At 61.9% G+C, this 27,816-nt stretch overlaps 2 protein-coding genes across 4 annotated transcripts; both read right to left on the reverse strand.

Annotated features, from left to right (window-relative positions):
• Positions 1–313: 313 nt before the first annotated feature.
• LOC142823781 (uncharacterized) lies at positions 314–12,663 on the reverse strand. Of its 3 annotated transcripts, XR_012898901.1 has the most exons (6): positions 12,213–12,660; positions 9,031–9,342; positions 5,567–5,640; positions 3,831–4,025; positions 3,028–3,106; positions 314–2,176 (listed from the first exon to the last, which is right to left on the reverse strand). XR_012898901.1 is itself a non-coding variant. In XM_075915157.1 (5 exons), the coding sequence occupies exons 1-5, from the start codon at positions 12,316–12,318 to the stop codon at positions 1,707–1,709; spliced, it is 1,041 nt and encodes a 346-aa protein (XP_075771272.1). In that variant the 5' UTR covers positions 12,319–12,663; the 3' UTR covers positions 314–1,706. The 3 variants fall into 3 exon arrangements, 2 of the variants coding, with proteins under 2 accessions (XP_075771272.1, XP_075771273.1); XM_075915157.1 differs by lacking the exon at positions 3,831–4,025 and having other exon boundaries at positions 12,213–12,663; XM_075915158.1 differs by lacking the exons at positions 3,831–4,025; positions 5,567–5,640 and having other exon boundaries at positions 12,213–12,661.
• A 7,808-nt stretch (positions 12,664–20,471) lies between these two features.
• Positions 20,472–23,442, reverse strand: CUNH19orf85 (chromosome unknown C19orf85 homolog). Its single transcript, XM_075915479.1, has 3 exons — positions 23,050–23,442; positions 22,332–22,563; positions 20,472–21,360 (listed from the first exon to the last, which is right to left on the reverse strand). The coding sequence occupies exons 2-3, from the start codon at positions 22,520–22,522 to the stop codon at positions 20,946–20,948; spliced, it is 606 nt and encodes a 201-aa protein (XP_075771594.1). The 5' UTR covers positions 22,523–22,563; positions 23,050–23,442; the 3' UTR covers positions 20,472–20,945.
• Between the last annotated feature and the right edge of the window lie 4,374 nt (positions 23,443–27,816).

Genomic DNA, 27,816 nt, shown 5'->3' on the forward strand with positions numbered 1-27,816 from the left:
CGCGTTTCCGGGGCGGTTTGGGGTGCGAGCAGCGGGGCCCTGAGGGCCTCCCCTGAACTGGCGCCCGCTGCGGGAACCCGGCCGCAGGGATCATGCCGGGGGGCACCGGCAGGAGGGGCTCTAGGAGCGGCTGCTGCCAACCTGCGGGCTGGCCTCGCTCGGAGGTGATGGCTCGAGGGGCTGCCAGGCTGCTGAAGCCAGCGGGACCAAGGTAGTCATCCTGCGGGGGAGATTCCACCCTGCGAGGGAACGTCCGGCGGCAGGCTCAGCATTGAGAAAACGGGCTTCGGCTGGGACATGGCGGGCGACCTTCACCGTAGGCTACAGCCCTGTGGAGGGATTGAGAGGGGCCCGCACCCCTTCCCAGCCGGCTCTTCTAGGAGAAAATTGGAGAATCTTGGCGGCTGAAGGGCTGGGAGCAGAGGTGCCTGGATCTGACACGAGGGGGGTGTCAGGCCTGGTCCCCACTCTGGCACTCCGCCTGCAGAAAGTGGGGGCTTGCAAGAGAGCTTCTAAAGCAGGGCTTCCCGGCCTATGGCTCGGGACCCAAATATGGGTCACCATGACATTTCAAAAGGGTCGCCAGGAGTCTCTCCAGGCGGCTCTGCCCCTCCTCCTGCCCCCGTTTTCGAATTGCGCTGGTCACCAAGTCTTCCTGAATCGTCAAAATGGGTCTGCATCTGGAAAAGGCTGGGAACTTGCCTCTCCCGGCGCTGGTTACAAAAACTCCCCTTCCCCCCCGAATCAGAGTACACAGTTTGGGGAATCGCTGTCACCATCAAGTGCTTTTTCGCTACAAACCAGGGGTGAGCCCTTGAAATCACCCCCCACGGGACCCCAAGCTCTTTTCCCCCAAAAGAGTTTGAAAAAGAAAAGAGAAAAAGCAGCTGCAGCCGCTGGTAGCTGACCCCTGGGTCAGAGACCTGCAGATACACGGCCAGCCCTCCCAGGACACAAGACCCAAATCCTCACCTTAAAAGAAGCTTTTTATTACAAAGCAAAAGATACAGGTGATAAAGCAGCCTTGGTTGCTGGCTGTTACAGAGCAACCAAGGAAAAGGACTGAAAAAACCCAGAAAAGTCTCGGCACAATGCTGAGGGGGAGGGGAGACGTGGACGCACACAGAGCAGTGCAAATCAAACCACAAAATAAAGAACATTTAGCGTCAACGCGCCTGGACTCTCAAGTCCCTGCAACTCTTCTCATTGTCTCTCCGAAGTCCTCGGAGGCACGGTAGCCCTGCCTGGGTTTAAGTCGTTCTGTCGCTCAGCTCCTGGTTTCTCTCTCCCACACAAAGGAAGCAGGCAGGGAACCGCCAGCCAATTCCAATTTCAACCCTCTCGCGCCCGTAGGCCGACACCTCTGCTAACGACCCGAGTTTAACCCCTTAGTGGCCGGGTGCTGGTCAGCGCTCCTCCTGTCCACGAGGGGGCGCTAGACCAGACTCCGTCCATGGGGCTCTACTGGCCACAGGACACTTTCCTTCTGCACCCCACCGGGAGCAACCGCAGCGTGGGGCTGGCGGCTGCATGGGGGTGGGGGGATGGCAGAGGCCATGGGCGGCAACCGCAGGGGAGTGGGGTCTAGACACGTGGGTTGTATCCTCCACAAGCTCCTTCCCCCCTTCACTGCCTCAGTTTCCCCCTCTGGAGCTTGGGGCTACCAATGCTAGCCCAGCTTTGAGGTCTAGGGGCAGAAGGGCCCATTATGGCAATACACCCGCCCGCTGATGTGGGGCGTCCTCTCCAGCTCCCCCCGCATGCGACCTCTTTGAATCCTCCACAAACCGCCCCACTGCGTCACAGGGGGTTACTGCACACGCGGCCCCCGCACCCGGCCCACGGGGTGGGGACGTCTGGTCGCCATGGTGGCTGTGGAGCTGTCGAGGGCTCTGGCTCATCCTTCCCTCACCGAATCCGCCAGCGTTTGGCATTTCCACGCTGCCGAGCAGGTTCCCATCCAACGCCGACGACGGGTCTCTGGCTGCCTCCCCGGCCTGCCGGGACGGGGCTGTGTTGGCAGGGAAGCCAAGGTGGCCGCGGAGCCTGCGCATGCAGCGAGCCACCTTACTTCTGGGCCGTTTCACCAGCCACAGCCACAGCCCCAACCCCAGCCCCAGCCCCACCAACACGACCACTGCCCCCACTGTCATGGGGCCGGTCCAAGATCCCGGCTCTGCAAGAAACCACAGGAATTGCCGGGTCAGTGGGGGAGCTGGACAACCCCACAAGAAAATTCCCAACCTCTCCACCACTGGCTGCTCTCAGCTGGCCCCCACTCCAGGGAGGAGAGGGCAGAACGGAGCAAGCCGCAGTGGGCAGAAGGCATTTGGGGGAAGAGCTGGGGTGGGAAGATGTGACGTGGGGGGCGGGCCCTTAGGGAAAAGTGGGGGGTGGGGCACCCACTGGCAAACCCCCAAATCAGCCCCTAACTTCATACGTGGCAACTCGCCGTGTGAACGGCCCCAGTCACGAGTGGGCGCGTCTACACGGGCCCCTCGGGAAACTCATCCGGATGGATTTGAAAGCGGGTCGGGGACGCTGCCTGGAACCGCCGGGGGGACGCTCCCCTCCGCGGCCCTGATTCGAGGTAGCTGGGTTCGCTCGGGAAGGCAATTGCGCTAAATTCCCATCAGGCCCCTTCACTGCGAACGTCCACACCGGGAGCAGGCGGGAGGATGTCAAGGGGGCGGATGCGGTTCAATGAATCCACTTGAAGTTCGGGGCCCATCTACTCTGCCAAAGGAAGTCGACCTGAGTCACATCAGATTCCAGCCAGGTCCTCCTGCGTGTCCACACTGCTCCTGGTGTCGGGTGCTGGCCCCATTTCATAGCCCCACAGAATCCCAGGGCCGGAAGAGACTCAGGAGGCATCGAGTCCAGCCCCCCACTAAAAGCAGGGCCCGAGCTGAACGCTCCGCATGGCTCCCTCTGCAGACGGGGATCTCGCCCAGCTACCCCCTGCCCTGCGGGGACCCTGGTGCACAGAGACCCGCGTGTTCCTCACTGCCCGGCCCAGCCACTCACCCCCGGCTGCCGTCCCGTCGCGGCGATCGTTCCCGGCCCCGGCCGACCGGCCAGGTTGGAGCTGAGTTTGGCTCAGGCTCTGCAATGAGACAACGCAGAGGCAGGTGCAGTGAGTGGACACAGGGCTCCAGGAGATCACATCCCAGGAATCCCCCCCTCCAGGCCCCTAAGACCTGCCCCCCAATGCTGCTGGGCAGAGTCAGAGCAAGGCCAGGCGGAGCGGCACCAGCCCTGGCAGGGGCATCTTCCAATCTGCTCTTAACAATTCCCCCTGGCAAGGATTCCCACAGCTCCCTTGGGAGCCTGAGTCTGGCTGGGTGCCAGTCAGGGAGGGTGCCAGGCTAGGGGGTGCCAGGCAGGGAGGGTGCTAGGCAAGGTGGGAGCAAGGCTGGGTGCCAGGCTAGGGGGTGCCAGGCCAGGTGCCAGGCAGGGAGGGTGCGAAGCAAGGTGGGAGCAAGGCTGGGTGCCAGGCAGGGAGGGTGCTAGGCTAGGGGGTGTCAGGCCAGGTGCCAGGCAGGGAGGGTGCGAAGCAAGGTGGAAGCAAGGCTGGGTGGTTTTTGAGGGCAGGCCCAGGGCTGGAGCTGTGGCCAGGGCTGCGAGCTGGCTGCCCGGCTGCTCCCAGGGCGGGGCCGTGGGGCAAGAGTGGGGACAGACGCACTGCAGCCCCGGCTCCTGCTCCGGCAGCCGCCACACAGTCCCGCCCTGGAGCAGCCTGGCAGCCACCATGCGGCCCTGGCCACAGCTGCAGCCCCGGGGAAGGCCTCTCGCAGCCGCATGGAATAACGGAGGGGCTGAACCTTTACCAAGGCTCTGTAGAAGTGGGCTGCGCCCAGGAACGCCCCTGATGCTCTTTGTCTATTTGTGTTCGTCTCTCAGCCGCCACAGGGACCCTCGTGGGGTTTTAAGTTCCTGTCCCCAAAAGTCCATGGTTAAAATGAGTGTTGTCAAACGAAGTCGCACAGAGAACAGGGTGTTAGCCTCTTACTCTCAGGCTTCATCTGCGGAACAGGATCAAGTCATTAAAGCCCTACTGTGTGTGTGTCCACACTGCTCCCGGTGTCGGGCGCTGGCCCCATTTCATAGCACCACAGAATCCCAGGGCTGGAAGAGACTCAGGAGGCATCGAGTCCAGGCCCCTGCTCTAGGCAGGACCAATCCCAACTAAATCAACCCAGCCAGGGCTTTGCCAAACTGAGACTTAAACACCTCTAGGGATGGAGATTCCACCCCTTCCCTAGGGAACCCATCCCAGGGCTTCCCCACCCTCCTAGGGAAAGAGTTTTTCCTAATATCCAACCTAGATCTCCCCACAGTAACTTGAGACCATTGCTCCTTGTTCTGCCATCTGTCACTACTGAGAACAGCCTCTCTCCATCCTCTCTGGAACCTCCCTTCAGGAAGTTGCAGGCTGCTCTCAAATCCCCCCTCACTCCTCTCTTCTGCAGACTAAACAGACCCAACTCCCTCAGCCTCTCCTCATAGGTCATGTGCTCCAGCCCCCTAATCATTTTGGTTGCCCTCCACTGGACCCTCTCCAATGCGTCCACATCCTTTCTGTAGTGGGGGGCCCAGAACTGGACACAATACTCCAGATGTGGCCTCACCAGAGCCGAATAAAGGGGAATAATGACATCTCTGGATCTGCTGGCAATGCTCCTCCTAACGCACCCTAATATGCCATTAGCCCTCTTGGCTACAAGGGCACACTGCTGAGTCATATCCAGCTTCTCATCCACTGGAATCCCCAGGTCCCTTTCTGCCGAACTGCTACTTAGCCAGTCGGTCCCCAGCCTGTATCAATGCTTGGGGATTCTTCCGTCCCAAGGGCAGGACTCTACACTTGTCCTTGTTGAACCTCAGCAGATTTCTTTTGGCCCAACCCTCTGATCTGTCCAGGTCACTCTGGACCCCGTCCCTGCCCTCCAGCGTATCTACCTCTCCCCCTAGCTCAGTGTTATCCACACATTCACCGTCCCGTCCTCCAGGTGATGACTAGAGGTTGAACACTGAGAGGCAGCCTTGAAAGGCAGCAACGGGGGAGGTCGGTCGTGCAGCATCTCCACTGACCCTGCATCGCTCGAACTACGTCCCCCTCTGGCGGAGGCGGAGGTGTTACGTCAGGGCTGCGGGCGAGGCCCACAGCATGGCCGGGCGGGGGCGGCAGGAGTGCAGCCGAGGGCCTGTACGTCGACTCCATCCAGATGAACTTTCCTGAGGGGCCCTGTGTGGACAAACTCTGCAACCCCCACCCGGCCCTTTTCGAAATGCCGGCTCTGCGGAGCCGCGGCAGGGAATGTCAGCCCAGAAATCGGGGATGGGATGGGCATGGAGTGGGAGGGGAAGTGGCCAGCTCTGACCCACCCACTTTGCTGCACCAGCCGGTGAGGGCGAGCTGGGTCCCAGCCCCGGAGGAGACGGGTTGAACGCTCCACATGGCTCCCTCTGCAGACGGGGATCTCACCCCGCTACCCCCTGCCTTGCGGGGACCCTGGTGCACAGAGACCCTGCGTGTCCCTCGCTGCCTGGCCCAGCCACTCACCCCTGGCTGCCGTCCCGTCGTGGCGATCGATCCCGGCAAGGTCCGGCCAGGCCGAGCTGAGGTTGGCACGGGCTCTGCAATGAGACAACGCAGAGGCAGCGGCAGTGAGTGGACACAGGGCTCCAGGAGATCACAGCCCAGGAATCCTGCCCCCTCCAGGCTACTAAGACCTGCCCCCCAATGCTGCTGGGCAGAGTCAGAGCAAGGCCAGGCAGAGCGGCACCAGCCCTGGCAAGGGCGTCTTCCAATCTGCTCTTAAGAGCTCCCCACGGCAAGGATTCCCAGAGCTCCCTTGGGAGCCTGAGTCTGGCTGGGTGCTAGGCAGGGAGGGTGCTAGGCTAGGGGGTGCCAGGCTGCGTGCCAGGCAGGGAGGGTGCTAGGCTAGAGGGTGCCAGGCCGGGTGCCAGGCCGGGTGCTAGGCAAGGTGGGAGCAAGGCTGGGTGGTTTTTCAGGGCAGGCCCAGGGCTGGAGCTGCGGCCAGGGCTGCAAGGTGGCTGCCTGGCTGCTCCCAGGGCGGGGCCGCGGGGCAAGAGTGGGGACAGCCACACTGCAGCCCCAGCTCCTGCTCCGGCAGCCGCCACACAGTCCCGCCCTGGAGCAGCCTGGCAGCCACCATGCAGCCTGGCCACAGCTGCAGCCCCGGGGAAGGCCTCTCGCCGAGGGACTGAACCTTTACCAAGGCTCTGTAGAAGTGGGCTGCGCCCAGGAACGCCCCTGATGCTCTTTGTCTATTTGTGTTCGTCTCTCTGCCGCCACAGGGACCCTCGTGGGGTTTTAAGTTCCTGTCCCCAATAGGGTTACCAGGTAGACCCCCCCCCAAAATACCAGACACACTTGATTGTGGGCGGGAGGGGGGCAGGGCTGGGCGGGAGGAAGGGGATGGGAGGCGAGGCTGGCGGGGGGCGTCGGGGGCCGCGGGGCTGGCCAGGAGGAAGGGGGGTGGGAAGCAGAGCTGGGGGGCTTGGGGGCTGGGGGGGCTGGACGGGAGGAGGGGGGCCGGAGGAAGGGGGGTGGGAAGCAGAACTGGCGGGGGGGTGGGGTGCAGCCACTGGCCGCAGCTGGAGTCCAACGGGCCGCACCCTGTCAGGCAGCCCTCTAGTTGATAGTAGAAGCCGTGCGGGGGCGGGGGAGTGGGTGGGAGCCCCTGGGAGCCCCCCCTCCCGGCTTCTGCTCACAACCAGAGGCTCCCAGGTGGGAGGTGGGGCCGCGACTGGTGCTGGGAGCCTCTGGTCGCATGCAGAAGCCGGGGGGGGGGGGGCAGGGAGTGGCTGGGAGTCCCAGGCACTGCCCCCCGCCCTGGCCCATCCCGCCCGGCTTTTGCAAGTGACCACAGGGCTCCCAGCGCCCATCCCAGCCCCGCCTCCCAGTCACTCCCGCACCCCCACCAGGCTTCCCTCTGGCGCCCTGGCGGGAATTCAGAAAATACCACTGTGGCATAGTGGGGGGGCTGTCTGCTCTGTGACCGGGCTCCCCCTGCGCTGGGATGGGAGATTCTCACTGACTCCCAAATGTGGATTAACCCAGACACCCAGGCTCATTTCAGGAAAGATGTGGAGAAATTGGGGAAGGTCCAGAGAAGATCGACAAAAACGATGAAAGGTCTCGAGAACATGAGCCTCCAGGGGAGACCGAAAGAACTGGGGTTGTTTATTTTGGGAAGGAGACTCAGAGGGGCCATGAGAGCGGTTTTCAAGTATCTAGAAGGGTGTCAAAGGAGGAGGGAGAAAAATTGTTCTTGGCCTCTGGGGATAGAACAAGAAGCAAGGGGCTTAAACTGCAGCAAGGGAGGTTGAGGTTGGACATCAGGAAAAACTTCCTGTCGGGGGGTTAAACACTGGAATAAGTTGCCTAGGGAGGTTGTGGAATCTTGGAGACATTTAAGAGCAGCTTAGACAGACGCCTGTCAAGGATGCTCTAGACAGTATTTGGTCCTGCCATGAGGGCAGGGGACTGGACTCGATGACCTCTCAAGGTCCCTTCCAGTCCTATGATTCTATTATTAATTTTCTTTTTATTTGACTTCATCTTAGATAAACATTTAAAGCCATGCACCTTGTTAATTATCCCTTGTTTTAGTATTCTTTCTTCCAAACATTTTTTAAAGAGACATCTATTATATATTTTGAAGCATTGGCTTGTTGGTGGATTTGTTTGTGCAAAATTAAGTCATACTTTGCGATAACCTACAGATACCAAATTTTGCATAAACAATCCTGCCACTTAAATTAGCTGAATGCACAATTTTTTACACCAGAATATGCTGGGTGGAAGGTTTAAACCATGACAGGACGTCCCCGGGTTACGTACAAGAGAGGGACTGTAGGTTTGTTCTTAAGTTGAATTTGTATGTAAGTCGGAACCGGTACATATTGTAGGGGAAACTCTAGCCAAACATTTCTCCAGAGCTCAGTTTTATTCTCCCACACCTCACTTCCCTCAGTCCTTTATTCTCAAGCTGAGGTGTCTGCTGAGAAAAGCTGCTCCGTGTCTCCCTGGTCTGCTGGGGGGGGGGCGCTAGCTTCGCGTCTCCCTGGTCTGCTGGGGGGGGGGGGTGCTAGCTTCACGTCTCCCTGGTCTGCTGGGGGGAAGCAGCTAGTGCGGGGTTACCTCACCCCGTTTGTAAGTAGGGATCCGATGTAAGTTGGATCCATGTAACCCGGGGACTGCCTGTATTTTGTTTTTCATCGGGAAAAAGTCCTGGCTATTCTGAGTAGCGTTCATAAAAAGTATTTGCTATCAAAATTACAATCGAGTCGCCTGTTCAACTGTCATTTTAGTGCAAAAAAAAATTGTAGTGTTACAAATCACAAAACCGTTCCAAAAAACAACAAATAGTCTGGTAGCACTTTAGAGACTAACAAAATGTGTAGATCGTATCATGAGCTTTCTTGGGCATAGCCCACTTCTGCAGATGTTATGGGACGAGTAGTGGGAGCGTTAGGAGCATCTGATTCAAATGCACTATGCATGGCAATTAATCAATAAAATGAATAATGCATGAAGTTGAAATCCTACCAATTTCAAGTGTTTCTTTGATTCCCTTTAGCAAGCACATTAATAAAGACTTCTATTACAGATACTTAATTTCTTAAACTGTCCTATAAGCGTAAATCTACGCAAAATGACTTTGCCTGGTCAATGACTTTGCCTGGTCAACGAGATTATATTATCTCACCTGCTAGTATAAGAGATTTGTTCATAACTTGGATGCCATGGCGGCACACGTCCGACCAAGCGCATGTGACCTCAATATTGGCGCACAAGACCAAACTCACTCCGCTCACAGATGGAAAATCTTAGAGGGTGCACTGTGCGGAACTCACAGCTGTGTTCAGAGGCCGTGCAAACCCAACTCCCCACTCTGGAGGGGGACTGGTGGGCGAGAGGGGACGTCTGGGAACCTGGAAACCCTGTCGTCTGTGCCCTCCAGAGCCCGAGGGGAAATCCACAGTGCGGACACGTACCTGTTACATTCACCAAGATGAAGGCCAGACACTCGTGATCGGTCGTCTCATATTCAAGCTTAAAGCACCCCGTGATGTTTTTGGTGGCGTTCGTCACATTGAACCATCCTGGGGACACAGAGACGTGCCTGGCCAAGAAGCTGTTATAAAGTTTTGATTGCCCTGGAAGGATGGTGCCTATCGTGCTCCACTGCTCAGCTGCCTCGTGGGACCAGAGCATCTCGATAAAACGGTCCGGAACGCTAAGGCGGAGATGGGCGTTCCCGCCCTCGGGCACGGAGATAGAGATGAAATTCTGGCATGGGCTGGGACCTGGGAGAAGAAATCAACCTTTCAGCTCGGCTTTGGGGAGGCCAGGAAAGCGTCAGACGCAAAGCTGGGGCAGGGTGTGTTTTGTTCTGGGCCCCCGACTCCAGAAAGGATGTGGACGCATTGGAAAGGGTCCAGTGGAGGGCAACCAAAGTGATTAGGGGGCTGGAGCATATGACCTACGAGGAGAGGCTGAGGGAAGTTGGGTCTGTTTAGTCTGCAGAAGCGAAGAGTAAGGGGGGACTTGATAGCAGCCTGCAACTTCCTGAAGGGAGGTTCCAAAGAGGCTGGAGAGAGGCTGTTCTCAGTAGTGACAGGTGGCAGAACAAGGAGCAATGGTCTCAAGTTGTGGTGGGAGAGGTCCAGATTGGATATTAGGAAAAACTATTTCCCTAGGAGGGTGGTGAAGCACTGGAATGGGTTACCTAGGATAGTAGTGGGGTCTCCATCCCTAGAGGTGTTTAAGTCTCGGCTTGACAAAGCCCTGGCCGGGTTGATTGAGATGGGATTGGTCCTGCCTAGAGCGGAGGGCTGGACTTGACGACCTTCTGAGGTCTCTTCCAGTTCTATGATTCTATGATAAGGGGATGGTTGGATGAAATAACATGATCTTGGTAACTAATTGACCATTCATTATAGGGAACTTTCTGGGTGTCTGGCTGGTGAGTCTTGCCCACATGCTCAGGGTTTAGCTGGTCGCCATATTTGGGGTCAGGAAGGAATTTTCCTCCAGGGTAGATTGGCAGAGGCCCTGGAGGTTTTTCGCCTTCCTCTGTAGCATTGGGCACAGATCACAGCTGAAGGACTCTCTGCATGTTGGGGCCTTCAAAGTATTTGAAGGCTTCAATATCTGAGACATAGGTGAGAGGATTATTCTAAGAGGGGTGGGCGAGATTCTGTGGCCTGCACTGTGCAGGGGGTCAGACTAGATGATCATAATGGTCCCTTCTGACCTTAAAGTCTATGAGTCTATGAGTGACAAAGTGGGGAGCTTGTGGGGGGTTCGAAGTGGTTAAATGTAAGGGGGGCACTCAGTGTCCCTGGGTGTTACTGGTGTAATGGGGGGCAGGTAGGGAGAGTTTGTTGTTACAGGGACCAGCACAGACCTGGAGCCCCCAGCGACTGGTTCTCTGGTGACCGGCACACCCAGCTTGGAGGGCCCAGCCGGGTCTGGCCAATGGGTTCAACTGGTCCCAGCCGGGGGAGGGGGAGGACAAAGGACGGAGGAGAGAGGGACCAGGTGACCCTGGTTACTTAGATGGAAATCAATGGACAGGGGACGGGCTGCGGGGGGGGGGATATCAGAGACTGCAAAGGAGAGAGAGCACCCCCCAGGCTGCAGGGAGACTCAGACGGGCTGGACCCAGGGGGGGCAGGCCGACAGGCCTGAGGGTCCCTGTGCTGGGTTCAAAGCTGAGGCTGGCTGGGGGTCGCTCTGGGCTGGAGAACAGGGCTCCAGTCCCTCTGGGGAGGGAGGCCCCGGGGGTCCAGAGCGAGGGGACTCCCTGAGGGGCCCACAGCAGAGACGGGCTGGGGGCTCAGAGAGGTGGACCCCAGAGAAGGGCTCCCCCCCTCACAGGGACTGTACAGGCCAAGCGTGGGCAGGAGCCGGGAGTCGGTGACGGGGAAGCACCTCAGGTACAAGGTGCAAGTCCCCAAGCAGGCCCTGCGTCCTGCCTGAGCCCCACGGCTCTTTAGAACCGCCCCCCCCCCGCCCCCCACAAGCCCGAATCAGCTGAACCTGCTTTTGGGGGGTGGGGGACTCTGCAGTGTAGACGCATTCTCAGTGTTTGCAGAATCAGAGCCAATATCACTGCACCCGGGGACGGAAGGGGATCTGCAGAGGCTGGCCCAGGGAGGGAGCAGATCCCCACACACGCCCCCCCTCCAGATCCCCAGCACAGCCCCTCTTTTCCCTTCCGGCCTCTCTCTTCCAGGCAGGATTGGCCCTACAAATCCGGCCCTACGCAGGCCGAGACCTGCACCCTGTCCCGTACGGTGGCCAGGTGTCCGGTTTTGAACCGCACAGTCCAGTATTTGAGCTTTCTGTCCGGGAAACTAATTGAGAAAATGAAGCCAGTGTTATTGTTCTCAGGAGTATCCGTACGTAGCTGCGAACTGCGTGAGCGCAGGGAGGAAGGTGGCGGGACTGTATGCGGGATGGACAGCACCCCGGGATCTGCGTGTGCCCGGGCCAGCCCCGCTCCCCGCCAGCTGATTCTCTCCCCCCACTCTCCCCCGGCAAGTCCCGCTACCCCCGACCCCTCCTGCCCAGCCCCACTCCCCCCGCGCCCCTCCCAGCCAGCCCCACTGCCCCCAACCTTCCCCCTGCCAGCACCGCTCCCCGATGGCAGGTTCCCCTCTCCGCCCAACCTCTCCCAGCCAGCTCCGCTCCCCCCACTCCTCCCTGGCCAGACCTGCTCCCTATGGCAGGGTCCCTTCCCCCCCCACTCACCCCGACCCCCTTCTGGCCAGGCCTGCTTCCCAGCAGCCAGTCCCCCCCCCATCTCACCCAGCCAGCCCTGTTCCCCCCCCCCCCCCCCCCCGGCATCTGAGATCAAGTGTGTCCGGTATTTTTTTGAAAGCATCTGGTAACCCTACCCTCCCGTGGGGGGGGAGGGGTGTTGCACTCAAGGGCTACGGGACCACGGGGGCAGGGGACTGGCCCAGAGCTGCGGGAGAGGGGAGGCAGGGCAGGGAGGCGGGCGAGGAGCAGGCAGGTGGTGGCTGGGGAACGTGATTGGCTCCCAGGGCTGGTATACAGCACTCAGCGCCCTAGGCAGCTGTGTATTTTGCTTATCGGGGGCGGGGGGGAGGTGGCCTTGCTTCTAGGAAACCCAGTTCGGCCCAGACCACTCAGGGGCCGTACTCACCGAGGTCCGATCCGGCTCCCCCAACACACAGGAGGAAGAAACCGATTTTACAGGCGATTCTCGCCAAAGAAGGGCTGAAATTGTCCTGTCTCCTGGCACGCGCCATTTTGCTCCAGCCATGTGTTTAAATGGACAGAAGAGCCGGCTGCCCTAGCACACCCCTTGACCTTGAGTCATTTCCTTGAGTCACTTCCTGCACAAAACATGAATCCAGATGCCGGCCGCCCAGCAAAACTCCAGCCAAGTCCCTCTCCAAAAACCACCTTCCAACCAATCCACACGGCCGTATCATCCCACGCGGGGAAGGCGCGACGTGCAGCCGTCATCTGCCTTGGCATCTGTGTGACATGGAAAGGAGCGTCTCTGAATACACGTAAAAGAGGACACGCTTTCTCCGGGTATTATTTTTAAGAATAAACATTTTGGTCCCCCATTCCTGCAGCTCCATGCTTCACTCCCGAGGCCCCACACCGGCAAAATACGTCCCTACCTACTTCACTTTAAGCACATTGGTTGCCTCCCAGGAAATTGGAAAAACGAGAGGGCTCATTTCGGGGGTGCTGCAGCAATTTTTTTGGGGGAGTAGAGTGCAGTGGCATTTCCGGGAGACTGGGTGAAGACGTCAGTGGCATGGTTTTAGCCGGGCCCTGCATCTCAGCACCTCAGAGGCAAAAGATGACTTGTTTCTTCCTATCAGGGGAAAAAAAATCTAAAGGAAAATGTCATTCCTACTCACACTATCTGTCCTTTGTCTGGAGGTCAGTGGTTCAAACCCACCCATGCCAACGTTCCCTCTAATAGGGTCCATCTGTGTGCGGAATAATATTTTACATGCACCAAGGCATGCATGAATGTGCACCACCAATAGAAACAAAAAAACCAGCCGTAGGCGCTCTGCTAATCCACTAGGTGGCATTCGAACCTCTCCTGAGTGGCCGCCGAAGAGCCCAGCTTAGCGAGAATATCTTCCCCCTGCCTGTTGGGCCGTCCGTTACGTGGCTGAAAGCATTGCCAGCTCAAATAAGGGTGACTCCTGCCCTGTCAAACCCAAACCATGCACCTTACTTACTTCCCGAGAAGAAAGTTTCTTCTGCATCTTTCTTCCCGCCGTCAGAGGCCCAACGCAGAATTGAGCAAGGCCGGAAAAACACCGAGGGGCAGTGGCTGCTCTGTGTGGCCCTAATGCCACAGCCAGGGTGGGGGGAAGCTGGCCCTGTGCTGCCCCTCTCCTGCTAATTTCTGCTTCTCAGCTTGACTGAGGTGGCCATTGAAGCCTGGGATGGCTGGTCCCCCCCCCCCAAAAAAAACCTTATGTCCTAAGTCCATCCCCAGGAGGGGTGGGGCTTGAACCCTGGACTTCTGGCTCTGAAAGCAGGTACCTTGCCTACTGTACTACTGGAGAAACCCCCCAGCCTCCTTTTTCCTTCCTCTGTCCCAAGAGTGCAAGATCCATCCATCACCAACCTTGTGTTGGACAAACCCATCTTGGGTGGGGCTTGAACCCTCAAGCTCTTGATCTAGCGACAGGCACCTTATCAGGCCACTGGTAAAGCTGCCCTGTTTCCCTATAATCAGTGCCCCCTTATCCTTCCTTAGCTCCAAGGGTGCCAGGTCCACATTGGCTGAGGGTGGGCTTGAACCCATGATATCTGGAGGCAGGTACCTTAGCTACTGCCCCACTGGAGGAGCCCCCTGTGAGAAGGGAGGCGCTGAAGGGGAAACCTCGCGGTGTCGCCATCGGGACTTTGAGCTGGCGCCCTGCCCCGAGGGCTGGGAGTGTCAATACGTTGGTGGGGATGAAACTTCCTTGAACTCCGGGGATAATGTAGGGGGGGGGTGATGAGGGTAGAAGTGGGGCAAACCCAGGGGTGTGAGGCTGTGAAGGGGAGCTCAGAGCAACGGAGGCAGCTAGGCTTGGGGGGGGGGAGTCCGGGGAATCAGCGGAGGGGAGGAGCCCCAGGAGGCAGCGAGGACCTGGAGGGATGGGCTGGAGGGGGGGGGTGCCATGCAGGCCAGGGGGGCTGCGGAACGGAACAAGGAGCCCACGGCTGTCGCGAGGCCACGTCGATCGCACATGGGCCGCGTGGCCAGAACCACGGGTCGGCCCCAGCCACACGGTGTCTGCCGCACAGGCCTGGCCTTGGGGAGGGGGGGGGGGGGTTGTGACATAGCGGGGGGAGGGGGGCTGTCTGCTCTGTAACCCAAGGTTCCCCTGCATTGTGAGGTGCGATTCCCACTGACTCACCCCCGTGTGGATTGGCCCAGACACCTAGTCCCAGCCTGGGCAGAGAACAAGGCTCTTCCCAGAGGGACAGACAAAGGGAGGGAGGTAGAGACAGCACCTGGCTGGGGGGTAGGGCCTGGGAGTGAGGCAGGGTCTGGCTGGGAAACATGAAGGGAACAGACTAAGCTGGGTGCTGAGGGGGCGCCGGACCCCCTAACCCAAGGGGTCTGAGGCATCCTGGCCCTGACTCCTGTAGCCACATCACGTCTGTGCTGTACCCTGGAGAAGCAATAACCCCTTCTATTCACCTGGCTGGCGGAGTCTGTTCTGGCTGCTACGGGGGTGCAGGATCGGGGCGGGGTCCCCGACGCGCCGTCACACCGTTATTTCTAGAGAGCGGCCGTTGGCCGGGGACTGGAGCCATCTCATAAGAACATAAGAACGGCCGTCCTGGGTCAGACCAAAGGTCCATCCAGCCCAGTAGCCTGTCGGCCGACGTGACCAGCACCAGGTGCCTCAGAGAGGGTGGACGGAAGACAATGATCAAGCGATTTGTCTCCTGCCGTCCCTCTCCAGCCTCTGACAAACAGAGGCCAGGGACACCATTTTATCCCCTGGCTAATAGCCTTTTATGGACCTAACCCCCATGAATTTATCCAGCTTCTCTTTAAACTCTATTATAGTCCTAGCCTTCACCGCCTCCTCTGGCAAGGAGTTCCACAGGTTGACTACACGCTGTGTGAAGAAGAACTTTCTTTTATTAGTTTTAAACCTGCTCCCCATTAATTTCATTCGGTGTCCTCTAGTTCTTCTATTATGGGAACTAATAAATCACTTTTCTTTATCCGCCCTCTCCACACCACTCATGATTTTATAGACCTCTATCATATCCCCCCTCAGTCTCTTCTTTTCTAAACTGAAAAGTCCCACTTGCTTTAACCTCTCCTCGTATGGGACCTGTTCCAAACCCCTAATCATTTTAGTCTCCCCTCCCCACCACCTGAAGTGGCAAAGTGGTGGGGAGGGAAGGGGCCCCGGCTCACGCTGTGGCTGCCCCCCCAGCCGACCACGCCAGCTCTTGATCAGCTGCCCTGGTCCGGCTCCCTGGAGACCGGTGGCTGGTGTCCGAGCCAAGATCCCCGGGCGCTGTTTGTGACCACCTCTGCCCCAGGCCTGGGTGGCTGAAAGAGGAACCCAAAGGGAGTCCAGGGCTCGGGGAGGTGCCGGCACGGGGGATGTTGATGTGCCAGGCCTCTTGCATGGCTTAGGGGACCCTTCCCCTGCTCCCCACAACCTTCCACCCTTGCCCCCCCCCCTTTGAGAGGTGTCTGGGACTCCCCCCTGCCCAGCCCCTGCCTCCAGAGGGACTCACACAGAACAGTTGTGTTGTAAGCAAGACCCGAGAAGTCATTCTTCCACTCTACTCTGCGCTGGTTAGGCCTCAGTAGGAGTATTGTGTCCAGTTCTGGGCGCCACATTTCAAGGAAGATGTGAAGAAGTGGGAGAAGGTCCAGAGAAGAGCAACGAGAATGATTAAAGGTCTAGAGAACATGACCTGTGAAGGAAGACTGAAAGAACTGGGCTTGTTTAGTTTAGAAAGGAGAAGACTGAGAGAGGACACGATAGCGGTTTTCAGGTATCTAAAAGGGTGTCACAAGGAGGAGGGAGAAAACATGTTCTTCCTGGCCTCTGAGGATAGGCCAAGAAGCAAGGGGCTTAAACTGCAGCCAGGGAGATTTAGGTTGGACATTAGGAAAAATTCCTAACTGTCAGGGTGGTTAAACATGAATAAATTGCCCAGGGAGGTTGTGGAATCTCCCTCTCTGGAGATATTTAGGAGTAAGTTAGATAAATGTCTATCCGGGGTAGTCTAGACCCGTGGTCACCAACCCGTCGATCGCGATCGACCGGTCAATCGCGAGGCTTCGACCGGTCGATCGTGAAGTGTTCGGGCACCCCCACCCCCGAGCAGCCCCACTACCTACCTCTAGTGTAGTGCCAACTTCCCGCGGGGGTGGACGGAAGTCCTGTCTGAAGCCTGCGTCACTTCCAGGCGTTCCGGAATTGCGCTGGCTGCTCCCCTCCCACAGCTCTGTCATGTGCTGGGGGAGGGAGCGTCGGCCCCCGAGGAGGAGTGCGGTGGCTTCCCTGCGCCACCAGCGCCGGAGGGGTGAGTTGAGCGCAGGGGTTCCCCTGTGCTGCGGGAGTGGGGGTCGGCCCCGGGGTTTGGGTCGTGCTGTGGGAGGGGGATTTGGCCCCAGAGCAGGCGCCTGCGGAGGTTTGGCTGCACTGCGGGAGGCACGCGCCGGCTTCCCTCAGGGATGTGGGGGGCAGAATCCTGGGAGGAGGCGATAGCATGGGACTCTCTGCCCCCACTTCCCCCTGTTCCCACCCCCCTCTCCCCAGCTCCCTGTTCCCTCTCCCATCCCCAGCCTCAGAAACCTGTCCCCACTGGCACCCTGTCCCCTGCCCTCCCGGCACCCTGTCCCCTCTCCCATCCCCAGGCTCAGAAACCTGTCCCCACTGGCACCCTGTCCCCTGCCCTCCCGGCACCCTGTCCCCTCTCCCATCCCCAGCTGCAGAAACCTGTCCCCACTGGCACCCTGTCCCCTGCCCTCCCGGCACCCTGTCCCCTCTCCCATCCCCAGCCTCAGAAACCTGTCCCCACTGGCACCCTGTCCCCTGCCCTCCCGGCACCCTGTCCCCTCTCCCATCCCCAGCCGCAGAAACCTGTCCCCACTGGCACCCTGTCCCCTGCCCTCCCGGCACCCTGTCCCCTCTCCCATCCCCAGCTGCAGAAACCTGTCCCCACTGGCACCCTGTCCCCTGCCCTCCCGGCACCCTGTCCCCTCTCCCATCCCCAGCTGCAGAAACCTGTCCCCACTGGCACCCTGTCCCCTGCCCTCCCGGCACCCTGTCCCCTCTCCCATCCCCAGCCTCAGAAACCTGTCCCCACTGGCACCCTGTCCCCTGCCCTACCGGCACCCTGTCCCCTCTCCCATCCCCAGCCTCAGAAACCTGTCCCCACTGGCACCCTGTCCCCTGCCCTCCCGGCACCCTGTCCCCTCTCCCATCCCCAGCCGCAGAAACCTGTCCCCACTGGCACCCTGTCCCCTGCCCTCCCGGCACCCTGTCCCCTCTCCCATCCCCAGCTGCAGAAACCTGTCCCCACTGGCACCCTGTCCCCTGCCCTCCCGGCACCCTGTCCCCTCTCCCATCCCCAGCCGCAGAAACCTGTCCCCACTGGCACCCTGTCCCCTGCCCTCCCGGCACCCTGTCCCCTCTCCCATCCCCAGCTGCAGAAACCTGTCCCCACTGGCACCCTGTCCCCTGCCCTCCCGGCACCCTGTCCCCTCTCCCATCCCCAGCCGCAGAAACCTGTCCCCACTGGCACCCTGTCCCCTGCCCTCCCGGCACCCTGTCCCCTCTCCCATCCCCAGCTGCAGAAACCTGTCCCCACTGGCACCCTGTCCCCTGCCCTCCCGGCACCCTGTCCCCTCTCCCATCCCCAGCTGCAGAAACCTGTCCCCACTGGCACCCTGTCCCCTGCCCTCCCGGCACCCTGTCCCCTCTCCCATCCCCAGCCGCAGAAACCTGTCCCCACTGGCACCCTGTCCCCTGCCCTCCCGGCACCCTGTCCCCTCTCCCATCCCCAGCTGCAGAAACCTGTCCCCACTGGCACCCTGTCCCCTGCCCTCCCGGCACCCTGTCCCCTCTCCCATCCCCAGCTGCAGAAACCTGTCCCCACTGGCACCCTGTCCCCTGCCCTCCCGGCACCCTGTCCCCTCTCCCATCCCCAGCCTCAGAAACCTGTCCCCTCTGGCACCCTGTCCCCTGCCCTCCCGGCACCCTGTCCCCTCTCCCATCCCCAGCCGCAGAAACCTGTCCCCACTGGCACCCTGTCCAGACAGGTTCCCTGCCCTTCTCAGAAATAAAGACAATGCAAAAACCTTTTGTGTTTGACACAGTATTTTATTTAAAAATGAGCCTGGCCAACAAACCTCCAATTGGGGCCAAGCCCCCATCTGGCCACAGCATCATGACACACCTACACTCCCCCTCCCCCCAGACCCTACATCTGAGCTTATCATAGACTGGAACCCCTGCCCTGAGCCCCTCACATACCCCAACCCAAATTCCTGAACCCTCACATCCAGAAGTCTGTGGCTTGCTTAGTACCCAACCCTACATCTGACCCCAACACTGCCCGGCCTGGAGCCCCCTCCCCGAGCCAGCATCCCCTTCTCCACCTCCTCCTGCATCCAGGTTTCCTCCCAGAGCTTGCACCTCTCACCCCTTCCCACACCCAAATCCCTCATTCCCACCCCGGAGCCTCCACATCCTGTCTCAACCCAGCGAGGGCACGTCTGGACAGCAGGAGTTTTTCAGGATTCCGGAGCTACCCCAGAAAAACTCTTCCACATCCAGGGATGCGTTTGTTCTTCCGCTTCTTTTAGTGGAAGAGCAAACAGGCTCTTTCAGTCACCCCAATATTCCTCTTTCCATGAGGAATATGGGGGCTTCCAAAAGAAGGGGGGTTTTCTGACGTGGTCAAGTCTAGACAGGCCAAATGTTGGAAAAACTTCTTCCTACAGAAGAACTGGGGGGGAAAGGCAGCAGTGTACGGGTTGGGAATAGCAAGTGATGGAGAGGAGGCGAACAGAGAGGGCGGGGCTTTAAGGAAGGGGCGGGGCTTCAAGGAAGGGGCGGGGCGGTAGATCTTGGCTTGTTCTGTCATTTAAAAAGTGATCGTGGGTGTAAAAAGGTTGGAGACCACTGGTCTAGACAGTGCTGGGTCCTGCCATGAGGGCAGGGGACTGGACTCGACCTCTCGAGGTCCCTTCCAGTCCTAGCGTTCTATGATTCTACGAGGGGGGGACAGACCCGCACACACGCCCTTGGCCCCTGTATTATTCAGAAGGCTGGGGGGGGGTCCTTTGGAGGCAGGGGCAGGGAAGTGGGGGGGTTGGAGTAATTACTCTGATACCAGATTCCTACTGGGAAAATCTACCCCCCTCCCACACACACACACTTTTTCCTTCCCTCCCCGGCTCACCCCGGCCACAGCCCTGCCCCTCGCGGCCTGTTAGTTCCCAGGGGCAACGGTCCATGGGGGTCACTGGTCATGCGGCAGCCAGGCCGGGTGGCACCCGGCCCTGCCCCGCCAGGCCCGCCCGCGCCAGGCCCCCTCCTGCCCACAGCATGTCCCAGGGGGCCACGGGGCCTCTTCCCAGGCGCCGAGAGGGAAAGACGGGGCCCCGGGCATTTGCTGAGGTTGCTTCGGGGGCCGGGAGGGTCCACCCAGAGAGCCAGCCAGCCCGGGGAGCCGCATCCCAGCTGGCAGGGTTTGGGGCTGGGGGTTGGGAGCAGAAGCTGATGAGAGTCCAGAGCAAATTCACCCCAGGACGGGGAGGGGGGGAATCGCAGGGGAACATTTCTAGCCCCCTGCAGCGGGGAGCTGGGGGGGAGGTTTAGTGGCTGGTAGTGTCCCGGCTGGGGCCCGGCAGGGAAATGTCCCCCACCCCCGACAAGCAGCGGGTTGCCTGGGGAGTGGAGAGGGGCGGTGGTGACTCTAGGCACCCCCCAACCCCACACCCTCAGCCCCCCCCTTGGAGTCCCACTGTCCGTCCTGCACTGAAGGGGTGGGGGGGCTCCACAGCTTTCTGGGGAGCTAGAGCCATAACCCCAGGGCTGGGGTCCCCTCTGGACACAGGCATGGGGCTGCCCCCTGGGGAGACACGGCCTCTCGGGGTGGAGGGGCTGGGACGCCTTGCTTGGCTCTGCCCCACGGGCATGAACAGCCTTAGGCAGCGACGGGACCAGATCCAGCTGGGCTCAGGGCCCGCCCCAATGCGGGGGGGCGCTGACTCATGGGAGGGGTTCTCGGCCAGCCCCCCCCTCCCCCGGCGCTGCCCCCTAAGGTGGGAGCTTGGAAGGAAACTGAACCACAACAAACCCCGATTGGCAAGGACGTACCTCTTGTTTATTAGACACAGACAGGAGGGAGGGAGGGGGCAGGGAATTATTGGGGACCCCCCCAATCTGATAGCATCTGTCACTTCGGAGACCCCCCACAACTTGGAGAGCTCTGTGACCCCCCCTTACAGTGAACCCCCCCACGAACTGACACCCCAAAACCAGGCTGCCCCTCCCCGAGATGTGAGCACCCCAGAATGACACCCCCCGAGGGCATAAGGGGAATCCCAGATCCAGGGAGAAACCCCCCCTCTGTGACACTCCCAAATGTAAAGTGATACCCCCAAAATCAAGGGTAGCCCCAGATGGGGTGGCACCCCCACATTTTAGGAGTACCCCAATCCCAGGACGATCCCCCAGATCAGGGTATCCTGGCAGTCGCCACGTGAGCCCCAACATCTGTCAGCTCAGAGCCCAGCCGGCCCCACCCGGGGTGCCTCAATGCATCCGGCATGGGGTCCCCCACGTCCAGCAGAGGGGGAGGGGTGGAATTGGGGGAGGGGCTTGTGGCTCTGGGGACAGGGTTGCCGTGGTTACCACCCCCCTGGAGCCGCTCCCACAGGGGACCCCGGGGAGAGGGGGGGCAGGTAGCCGGGGGGGTCTGGGGCCCAGAGGGGGTCCCACGGCAGGGCACCCTGGCTAGGCCCCAGGGGGTTGTGGGTAATCGGGGCACAACATGGGGGCAGAGCTGGCTCTTCGGGGTCGGTGATGGGGTCAAAGAGGTCGCCAGGGTCGGGGGTCAGGGAGGCCACGCTCAGGCCCCCACCGGGCCCCGGCTCAGGGGCCACGAAGGCCTCAGCCACGCCCAGGAAGGAGCTGGCGGCTGGGGCGGGCGGCTCTGGGCCCAGAGGCCGGGGCTCCGGGGGGGGCGCGGGGTCCCTGGGGGCCTCCTGGGCCAGGATGGAGGAGGCCAGGCGGTGCGTGGCAGCTTCGATGTCGGCAAATTGCCTGTGGAAAGAAGAGGGGGGCTGTGAGCTCCCCCACAGCAGTGTCCTGAGGGGCTGTGAGCTTCCCCAGCAGTGCCCTAAGGGGCTGTGAGCTTCCCCCAGCGGTGCCCTGAGGGGCTGCGAACTTCCCCAGCAGTGCCCAGAGGGGCTTTGAGCTTCCCCCAGCCTGTGAGCTTCCTCCCCCCCAGTATCCTGAGGGGCTGCGAGCTTCCCCCAGCAGTGCCCTGAGGGGCTGTGAGCTTCCCCCAGCAGTGCCCTAAGGGGCTGTGAGCTTCCCCCAGCCTGTGAGCTTTCTCCCCCTCCAGTATCCTGAGGGGCTGTGAGCTTCCCCCAGCAGTGCCCTGAGGGGCTGCGAGCTTCCCCCAGCGGTGCCCTGAGGGGCTGCGAACTTCCCCAGCAGTGCCCAGAGGGGCTGTGAGCTTCCCCCAGCCTGTGAGCTTTCTCCCCCTCCAGTATCCTGAGGGGCTGTGAGCTTCCCCCAGCAGTGCCCTGAGGGGCTGCGAGCTTCCCCAGCAGTGCCCTAGGGGCTGTGAGCTTCCCCCAGCCTGTGAGCTTCCTCCCCCCCAGTATCCTGAGGGGCTGCGAGCTTCCCCCAGCAGTGCCCTGAGGGGCTGCGAGCTTCCCCAGCAGTGCCCTAAGGGGCTGTGAGCTTCCCCCAGCCTGTGAGCTTCCTCCCCCCCAGTATCCTGAGGGGCTGCGAGCTTCCCCCAGCAGTGCCCTGAGGGGCTGCGAGCTTCCCCAGAAGTGCCCAGAGGGGCTGTGAGCTTCCCCCAGCGGTGCCCTGAGGGGCTGCGAACTTCCCCAGCAGTGCCCAGAGTGGCTGCGAGCTTCCCCAGCAGTGCCCTGAGGGGCTGTGAGCTTCCCCCAGCAGTGCCCTAAGGGGCTGTGAGCTTCCCCCAGCCTGTGAGCTTCCTCCCCCCCAGTATCCTGAAGGGCTGCGAGCTTCCCCCAGCAGTGCCCAGGGGCTCCCACCTGCTGATCTGGTTGTGCAGGAACCGGCGGTGGTTCACCCGTCGCTTGCCGGGGCGGCTCTTGCGGGGTCTCTGCAGCGTCCGCATGATGTGGGACGAGGCCGCGGTGACAAAGGTGAAGAGGTCGCGGCCGCACTCACAGAGGGGCGACGGGGGCAGGAAGCTCAGGGAGAGGCGCCCGCCCCGCTGCATCCCGGCGCCCGAGGGTGGGGGAGCCGGCCCCCGGTAGAGCTCTGCAGGGATGAAGAGCAGCTCTCAGCCCAGCACGTGTGAGACCCCAACACCCCAAGGGGCAGGGGCTGCGGGTTGGGGGTGAGGGACACTGTCAGGTATGGGGGGGCAGGGCTGTGGGGCGGGAGGGAGGGGCACGGGCAGGGCTGGGGGGGCAGGGCTGTGGGGCGGGAGGGAGGGGCACGGGCAGGGCTGGGGGGACAGGGCTGTGGGGCGGGAGGGAGGGACACTGTCAGGTATGGGGGGGCAGGGCTGTGGGGCGGGAGGGAGGGGCACTGGCAGGGCTGGGGGGGCAGGGCTGTGGGGCGGGAGGGAGGGACACTGTCAGGTATGGGGGGGCAGGGCTGTGGGGCGGGAGGGAGGGGCACTGGCAGGGCTGGGGGCAGCACAGGGCAGGCCCGGGGGGGGTTCTGCCTCCGGAGTGGGGCCAGCCCAGGCCACAAGGGGCCAGCACCTCCTGCTGCCCCCCCCCCCACACACACACTTACTTGGTTCGGGGTCCAGGCGTGTGATGACTCAGCTGCTGGGGGAGCTGCCCCCGTCTCCCTGCCCGCTCCAGCGCCGGCTCCAGTGGGGACCCAACGTCAGGAGAAGCAGGAGGATGCTCAAGGAGTCCCTGGCTGAGCCGCCCCCCCTCTGAGCCCCTCCCTCCTGCCCATCCCCCCTCTGCCCCCCAGCTCCTGCAGGACGGGGGCACGGAGCCTTCCCCCGCAGGGGGCACTGGCTGCCCTGGGTGGGCAGATGGGGGGCGCTCCTGCCTAAATCCCGTGCTGCTGTCGCTGAGGGTCGAGGGACCCTTTGACACTACGAGTGGGGTGGCTTGTAGGGCCCCTCCCCTCATCTGTCTCCTCCCCTGCCTGGATCCCATCAGCCCCCCCGAACCTTCCTCCCACCCCATCAGCCCCCCGAACCTTCCTCCCACCCCATCAGCCCCCCCGAACCTTCCTCCCACCGCATCAGCCCCCCCGAACCTTCCTCCCATTCTCTTGCCCCCCCCATCTTTTCTCTTGACCCCCCCCCCCTCCTTCTCCCCACCCCGGCTGCCCAATTAGGACATTCCTGGCCCTGGGAAGCGGCCCTGGCACTTAGCAGCAATTAGGGGCGTCTGGGGGCCGGGGGAGCCACGCGCCAGCAGCTCCGTGGAGACCGGCTCAATGGGGCGCGCGGGGGCAGGAATCCGGCTGCACAAAGGGCCCCCCCCAGCTCCCCCTCCCTGCCACGCGCCAGCCACCCCCCTCCCCCCCGCCCCAAGCGCTTAAAGCAATTGCTGGGAATTGCAGACAAGTGCGAGGCCAAAGTGTGTCCAGCCCTCCCCCGTCTGAGCCAGGGACCCATCGCCCTGGCGCCTGCCCCTCCCTGCCCCCCAGGTCAGCCCCACGGCCCCATTGCTCCCGGAGTCAGCCCCTCCCTGCCCCCCAGGTCACCCCCATGGGCCCATCGCCCCAGCCTCTGCCCCTCCGGTCACCCCCACGGGCCCATCGCCTTGGTGTCTGCCCCTCCCTGCCCCCCAGGTCAGCCCCACGGCCCCATTGCTCCCGGAGTCAGCCCCTCCCTGCCCCCCAGGTCACCCCCATGGGCCCATCGCCCCAGCCTCTGCCCCTCCGGTCACCCCCACGGGCCCATCGCCTTGGTGTCTGCCCCTCCCTGCCCCCCAGGTCAGCCCCACGGCCCCATTGCTCCCGGAGTCAGCCCCTCCCTGCCCCCCAGGTCACCCCCATGGGCCCATCGCCCCAGCCTCTGCCCCTCCGGTCACCCCCACGGGCCCATCGCCCTGGTGTCTGCCCCTCCCTGCCCCCCAGGTCAGCCCCATGGTCCCATTGCTCCTGGCATCTGCCCCTCCCTGCCCCCTAGGTCACCCTCATGGGCCCATCACCCCGGCCTCTGCCCCTCTGGTCACCCCTATGGGCCCATCGCCCTGGTGTCTGCCCTCCTGCCCCCCAGGTCACCCCATGGGCCCATCGCCCTGGCAGCTGCCCCTCCCTACTCCTTAGGTCACCCCCATGGGCCCATCACTCCCAGCGCCTGCCCTTCTCCACCCCCCAGGTCAGCCCCACGGGCCCATCGCCCCGATCTGTGCCCCTCCCTGCCCCCTCGCTTCAGGCAGAGGGTGGCAGCCAGACAACCCCCCCCCACACACACACACATCTGCTTCCCTGCAGTTGGCTAAGCCAACTCTCCCTGCCAAACCTCTCCCCCCCTCCGCCCCTGCCTTGGCAAACACAGCCCCCCCTTCCTGGCCAGGGGAGATCAAAGCTCAGCCCCCCCACCCCACCCGCTCCCCTCCTGGCCCTGCCCTTCACAAGCAGGCAGCAAAATAAACTCTGCCTGGAACAATGTCGCCTCTCATGTTAGCAAGGCCCTGCTGTGTGTGCGAAGGGGGGGGGGGGGTACTACTGCCTCTGAGCAAGGCCTGGGTCCTCCTCCCAGCTCTGGGTGGGCAGTGGGGTCTAGTGGTTAGAGCAGCCGGGAGCCAGGCAGGCCTCCTGGGCTCTCCTCCCAGTCCTGGGCGGGAGTGAGGTCTAGTGGTTAGAGCAAGGGCGGGGTGTCTGTCTGTCTCTGGCTGGTTTATTTTTCTGCCGGGGAGTGCGGGGGCTGGCACCGGCAGGGCCAGCACGGTGGACGGGAGCTGGCCCCCGGAGTCCCGTCACGCCTGGGCAGCCGGGCAAAGGCAGCGCCCAGCTGGGGGCTGGCGAGAAGAAACCCTGGAGCCAGGACGGAGCCGCAGGGTGGGGCGGGGGGCAGAGCCCGGCGCCCGACAGCCACATACAGGGAACAAAGCGTCGAATTCAGACACGACCCACAGGAAGTTAGCGGGTTGGGGGGGGCAGGGCAGCCAGCCGGGAGGGGAGGGGGGCTGGATTGAGCAGGCGACACCCAACCAGCCTCGCGGCCACATGGGGCCAGAACCAGCTTCCCCAGCCTGGCTCAGGATCTGCTCTGGGCAAGTCGCCCCAGGGGCTCTAAACCAGCCTGCTCGAACCCGGGAGCCTTGCTGCCCAGACCCTCTGCTCTAACCACTAGCCCCCACTTCCTTCCCACAGCTGGGGAGAAAACCCAGGCGTCCTGCCACCGTATCCTTCTGCTCTAACCACTAGCCCCCACTTCCCTCCCACAGCTGGGGAGAAAACCCAGGCGTCCTGCCACCGTATCCTTCTGCTCTAACCACTAGCCCCCACTTCCCTCCCACAGCTGGGGAGAAAACCCAGGCGTCCTGCCACCGTATCCTTCTGCTCTAACCACTAGCCCCCACTTCCCTCCCACAGCTGGGGAGAAAACCCAGGCGTCCTGCCACCGTATCCTTCTGCTCTAACCACTAGCCCCCACTTCCCTCCCACAGCTGGGGAGAAAACCCAGGCGTCCTGCCACCGTATCCTTCTGCTCTAACCACTAGCCCCCACTTCCCTCCCACAGCTGGGGAGAAAACCCAGGCGTCCTGCCACCGTATCCTTCTGCTCTAACCACTAGCCCCCACTTCCCTCCCACAGCTGGGGAGAAAACCCAGGCGTCCTGCCACCGTATCCTTCTGCTCTAACCACTAGCCCCCACTTCCCTCCCACAGCTGGGGAGAAAACCCAGGCGTCCTGCCACCGTAGCCTTCTGCTCTAACCACTAGCCCCCACTTCCCTCCCACAGCTGGGGAGAAAACCCAGGCGTCCTGCCACCGTATCCTTCTGCTCTAACCACTAGCCCCCACTTCCCTCCCACAGCTGGGGAGAAAACCCAGGCGTCCTGCCACCGTATCCTTCTGCTCTAACCACTAGCCCCCACTTCCCTCCCACAACCAGGGAGAGAACCCAGGAGTCCTGGCGCCCAGCCCTGTTCTAACCATTAGACCCTGCTGCCTTCCCAGGCCAAGGAGCGAACCCAGGAGGCTGGGCTGGGCTGCTATTTCTATAGATTATTCTCCTCCCCTCCTGTTCATTGCTCCATTCCTGCCCCCGCCGCCCCACTTCAAATCCACCTGCGGTCAGGGGGGTGGAACAGGCCCGTCTGCGGGGGGGAGGGAGTCCCCTGATACCCGCTAAAGCCAAACTAACCGCATGGGGCAATGCCCCTGGGGACGTTTGTACCCTGTTCCGGTTGCCCCTACAACAACCTCTGCCCCCCCCCTTCCCCCGCCCCGTTGGCACGAGGAGGGCAGCATTCATGTGGGGAGGGGCCGTGCCCCCCACTTTTTACCCAGCACAAGGGCAAGCGAGAGACGCAAAGGGGAGGGAGGGCTTTGTGGGGGCCCCCCCCTTTTCAGAGCATTTCCACCCCTCCCCACTTCGCTGCCGGAGCTGTAAGTGACTCGGCTTCGCTTTGCGGTGTGCAGACGGGCCGGCAAACCGGAGCGGGTGCCAGGAGGGGGGGGGGCTGGGGGGAGGGCGGCGCCCAAATCCCACCCGCCTTCCTTGAGCATGGAAACGGAGGCAAAGGGGTCCGGGCGCAGCCGCCGGGCCCCGAGTTCGAGGCTACCGTGGGTCGTGGGAGACCCCTCAGCCAGGGCCCCGAGGCTGCTCTGGGTGGAGTCCCTGACTCAGAGCTGGGCGCCCGGCCAGCAGCCGCTGCTCCCCGCCCGCCCTGGGCCCCGGCCCTGCTTTCCGTCCAAACTAAGCATCGTGGGGGCAGGCGGCAGGGCCCGGGGGCTGGGGAGTGGGACCCCGCAGCAGAGGGCAGGGGCAGCGAAATGCGCCGTATCCCCTGAGGCTGGCCCTACGCTAGGGGGGGGTCTCTAGCTTGTTCCTTTCCCTGGGATTTGGGCTTTTTCAAGGCAGCTCCCCACGCCCAGACGGCTGCCCCCGGGTGGCAGTAGGGGGCGCTGGGCTGTGCGGGGCGGGGCGGGGGCTGGGCTGCAGCGAGCTCTCTTCCCCCAGCCATCAATGCTGGCACCGGTGCCCCCGGGGGGGGGCATTTTGCGAGCCAAATGGAGACTTCCAGGTGCCACTTCTGGCCGGGTGCAAAGGACACTTCCCGTGGCCACCCGACTGCCTTTCTCCAGCTGGCCCCTCCTTTTTCTTCCTTCGGCTGCTCCCCTTGCTCTGCCAGCGCGGCCCCTGCGGCCCTGGTGCTGTTTATTTCTCAGCTGGCGAGGGGCCCGCGGAGCCCAGCAGGGGAACGCCCGCAGGAGGGGCCCGCCCAAGCCTGGCTCGCTTTCTTCCCTTTCTTCGGGGGGGGGGTTCCCCTGTTCTTTCGGTCCTTCCCCCCTCCCTGAGCTCTCAGTGACACCCCCCTTCTGTCTTCCTTTCCCTCCCAGCCCCTCTCCCGAGCCGCCC

This window comes from Pelodiscus sinensis, unplaced genomic scaffold (assembly GCF_049634645.1).
Source record: "Pelodiscus sinensis isolate JC-2024 unplaced genomic scaffold, ASM4963464v1 ctg34, whole genome shotgun sequence".
Classification (NCBI taxonomy): Eukaryota; Metazoa; Chordata; order Testudines; family Trionychidae; genus Pelodiscus; species Pelodiscus sinensis.